The sequence below is a fragment of the Populus trichocarpa genome, chromosome 13 (assembly GCF_000002775.5).
Source record: "Populus trichocarpa isolate Nisqually-1 chromosome 13, P.trichocarpa_v4.1, whole genome shotgun sequence".
NCBI lineage: Eukaryota > Viridiplantae > Streptophyta > Magnoliopsida > Malpighiales > Salicaceae > Populus > Populus trichocarpa.
Window position 1 is genome coordinate 14,082,123 of NC_037297.2, and position 3,754 is coordinate 14,085,876.

A 3,754-nucleotide genomic window follows, 5' to 3' on the forward strand; every position below is an offset into this window, starting at 1 on the left:
GTATGCTCAATTGTAATTTTATCTTTTTAATTTAATTGAAAATTTTATCTCATAGAATTAGGCACAAGTCAAAAAGAAAAAGAAAAAATCTAAGAATGAGATTTAAAAAAAGGATGAAAAAGAGAGGGGGGGGTGTTTCATTATTTATATGAATAGGTAAGTACTGTAATAAACTCGGATTCTTTTAGTAGTTTTGTTCTATGGAAAGGAATTTCCTTTTTAAATGAGTGACAATTTATTTTTACTATGAAAAAATGATAATTATAAGATATAATTTAGAGACTAACCTATTCAAAGTTTAAATTGTGAATTGATTGAGTTAATCAACAAGTCGATAAATCAATTCAATTCTTTTTTCTACTTTTTATTTATTTATTTATTTATGAAAATGATGCATAATTGGATTTTATCGAAATGAGATCCAACTTAAGCAAAACTCCAAATGAGTTTTATAACTATGGGAAAAAGGATGTTGTTTGGCGGTTCATCATGTTGCTTTATGTGATTAGTTTGATCTGGTTGGGGAGCTTAAACTAAATTGGAATTTCTTTTAACATGAAAAAGTATGTAGTTTCTTTCGATAAAGAGCCATGAGTATGACAAACAAATTTCTATATTTCAATCAATTGCTATTATAAAACAAATCAAATCATTCTAGTCTTGATCTGGGGTAGAAATAGAAAATCCTTCAAATAACTCAAAACAAGTGCATTGGTGTTACAACCTAGTTCAATCTGTCTATGCGTGTGTGTTCTTTGCATGTTCTCTCTTGAGAGCTGTGAACTTAGCTGCTATATCATCACAATCTGGCAACTTAGGGTGGACATGAATGGGAGATTCAATGGGAAATGAACTGCACCTTTCAACATTTTCTCTGTTACTGTACTTGGACCTTTCTTGGGGCATTGTCATGGCTCTTAGATAAGGAGCCTTTGGTTCTTTTCCTGTCAATGAACTAGTTGGTTTGGGGCATGGATATGCAGAAGAAACGTTGCTGCATGTAGAATTTCGTTTCCTTTGCTGATCAGGCTGCCAATCTTGGCTGGTAAAAAAATCACACGCGGAAGCACCAAATTCACAGCTTTTTCTCCGCGGCTGATGAGGGAAGGCATACCGTTCCATTTCTGCATCTGATTCTCCAATTGTGGGACAGTCGCAATGATGAACAACAGTGAGGAGTCTCTTTTGGTTCCAAGGTGGAACCTCATGAGCAACTCTGCCATCATTGGTGCAGAAGTAACAGGGATGGTTTAAGCAGCAGTGGTTGGAGTAGTGAGGTTGTTTTTGCCTCTTCTCTGCATCACATGTTTCTTCACTCTTTCCTATTGCAGTATTCTTTTGATGCTTACTGGGAAGCTGAGATTTGTGCTTGGGATCAGTTGTGTATCTTTTGCTTGGTTTGTTGTAATAAAGCATGCATTGGATATCCTCAGCACTTGAATGTTCTTGAGATATCGATCTCCTTCTTGATCTTTTAACATTTGTATTCCTTCTAGAGCTACTTGAACTTGACTTCTCACTCCCTGATTCATACTGATCCATATGTTTTACATCGCAACTGTCTTCAACTTTTTCTTTTTTAGGCAGGAACCGAGATGATTTGAACTTGAAAATTCTCTTGTCCTGGCAGCTACCTTCTTTTGTGATGGATTGAACCTCCTCTACATCATCAAGATAGACTATCATCTCCTCTGGCAACTGAGGCAGACTCTCTGAAGAAGTTCCTGCCATCTTTCTCTCTTCCTTGTGTTTTGAGGTGGTAGAGTAATCACTACTAGCCACCTGACTTTCTTCAGTGCTTAAAGCAACCACTTTAAATTTTGATGGTGAATGCAGTCCTGCAAAATTGTCCGCTTTCTCTGCTTTGTTGCACATCGGAGATTCCAGTGTATCAGGTGAAGATTGCTGAGCTATAGAAGAATTAATGGAACCACTGCTTGTATGACTGTTCTGACAAGAGTGAGTTGATGTTGTTGAACTTCGGCTTGTCGACCTTGAATCAATGTATATAGCCTTCCCTTCTAGATCGTTGCCATCTAAAACTTCCCTCTTAGATTCTTCTATTTTACTGCCATCATTTTGAACATCTTTATGTTCCTCTTCCTGTGGTTACATGGAACAAAGATCTTCAGTATTTCTTATTAGAATAGGCAAACATTAGTTTAGACAGATTGACAGAAGTATAAAAAATGACCTGCTGCTGCAGCTCGGAAGCGTATTCAAGTGCCAAAATCTCTGGTCGGAGGCAGTAATCTTTAGCAATCTTATCCACCAATCTTTGCTTCACATCATCAGGAACTGACAGAATAGAAAGTCTCTCTTTTACCTGTGGTTACAATTTTCCAGTGCATTAACATATGTATACTGACGAAATCATACGAATTATGGCAGAAACTTCTTATAAATATTTGTTATAACTTATAAGCAAGATATAAGAACCTGAAAATTAACAAGGTTCCCAGGCAATAGTTCAAGAGCTGTCTTTTCAAATCTTTGGCCATAATGCTGTCCAAAGATCTTCCGAACAGCACGAAGCTCTGGTATATCCCCACATCTTGCAGAGGCAAATATAAGAGTTGAAACTGCTTCATTGACATCATTAGGACAATCCCTGAAGCCACAAAATTCCGAAGACGGAACAGGTTAACATGGAGTAATCTAGATGTGAATACAAACTCCTTTTCAGTTATATACGTACTTGTTCCAGCGGATATATGAAAGGTTGGCAACGATGAATTCGCAGAAACCATCCAATAATTCATAAATCGCTACAATATTTTCATCTTTGAAAAGAAGCTCAGCCTGAAAATCACAATAATAATCATATGTTAAAATCCCATTTGATCATTCTGCAAATTCTCATGCTAACAATATCTTCTATTCCATCAAATTTCAATGGCATACTGCTAAGACTTAACAGTAAAGCTTAGATGATCAATGCTATCAAAATCAAGACTCTTTCATTTCACATATCATGTTGATGAAAAAATAAAGCTTATTTATTTATTAAACAAGAAAAAGGTGCTAGGACTCGAACATTCAAAAAGTTCATAAAACTTGAAACAACAGAGAGCAGCAGGACAATGGGCAGAGGAGAAAACAGAGAAGAGATTCCAAGTTAACATGACATGTTACTATATCAGCAAAGAAATCGCTTATGCTTACCCTACTAAATGCAATATTTTCATAGCCGGCCTTAATGAGCTGAGCAACATCTTCCCTTAACTGCCTAACAATTGAATGCCTCTTCGTCTTCAATAGGTTAATCCGGTATTGAACTTGCTTCATCAGCCTCTTGCTGCAACCCAAGATAACAGAAACCCTTTTAACAAAAACCAAAAAAGAACCATCATGGAAGCTATAAACCCATGAAGCAGCTTAGTCACTTACCACTTGGAAGCTTTTCTCCACCCAAACAAGGTAAAAAACATGTTTCAAAGTTTCTGTCTTCTTGATGGGTTCTTTCTGATCTTACTATAGAAACACAACAACAACAACCTAATACTAATGTTAAGTCTTGTTAGTAGTATAGAAAAAAGCTCGTATTGACAGTTTGGATGATTGTGTGTAGTGGGGGAAAGTTAGAGCGACCTGAACCAACATGACAGCGTCAGTTTGTGGAGTTTACGTGGTGTGGGAGTCAGTTTCAAGGAGGAGTCGGTTTGACAAGAACCACATAGAAAACATTGTGCTTCGTTGTCACTCCTTCCAAAAACTGCTCCACGTCTGATTTTGAAACACTTGTCTTGATGCG

General features: G+C 36.8%; 1 protein-coding gene across 1 annotated transcript; it reads right to left on the reverse strand.

Moving 5' to 3' along the window:
• Positions 1–597: 597 nt before the first annotated feature.
• On the reverse strand, positions 598–3,754 carry LOC7494419 (uncharacterized). Its single transcript, XM_002319874.4, has 7 exons — positions 3,592–3,754; positions 3,391–3,474; positions 3,166–3,298; positions 2,699–2,802; positions 2,440–2,611; positions 2,195–2,326; positions 598–2,103 (listed from the first exon to the last, which is right to left on the reverse strand). Exons 2-7 carry the CDS (start codon positions 3,429–3,431, stop codon positions 739–741), a joined length of 1,947 nt encoding a protein of 648 aa, XP_002319910.1. The 5' UTR covers positions 3,432–3,474; positions 3,592–3,754; the 3' UTR covers positions 598–738.

Bases quoted from the DNA above. Each gene is read 5' to 3' on its own strand.
- LOC7494419 (XM_002319874.4), bottom strand. From the start codon at position 3,431: ATGTTTTTTACCTTGTTTGGGTGGAGAAAAGCTTCCAAGTG. The intron at 3,299-3,390 runs GTAAGTGACTAA...CTTGGGTTGCAG, and splicing joins TGGAGAAAAGCTTCCAAGTG to CAAGAGGCTGATGAAGCAAG. The intron at 2,327-2,439 runs GTTCTTATATCT...TTGTAACCACAG, and splicing joins GGAACCTTGTTAATTTTCAG to GTAAAAGAGAGACTTTCTAT.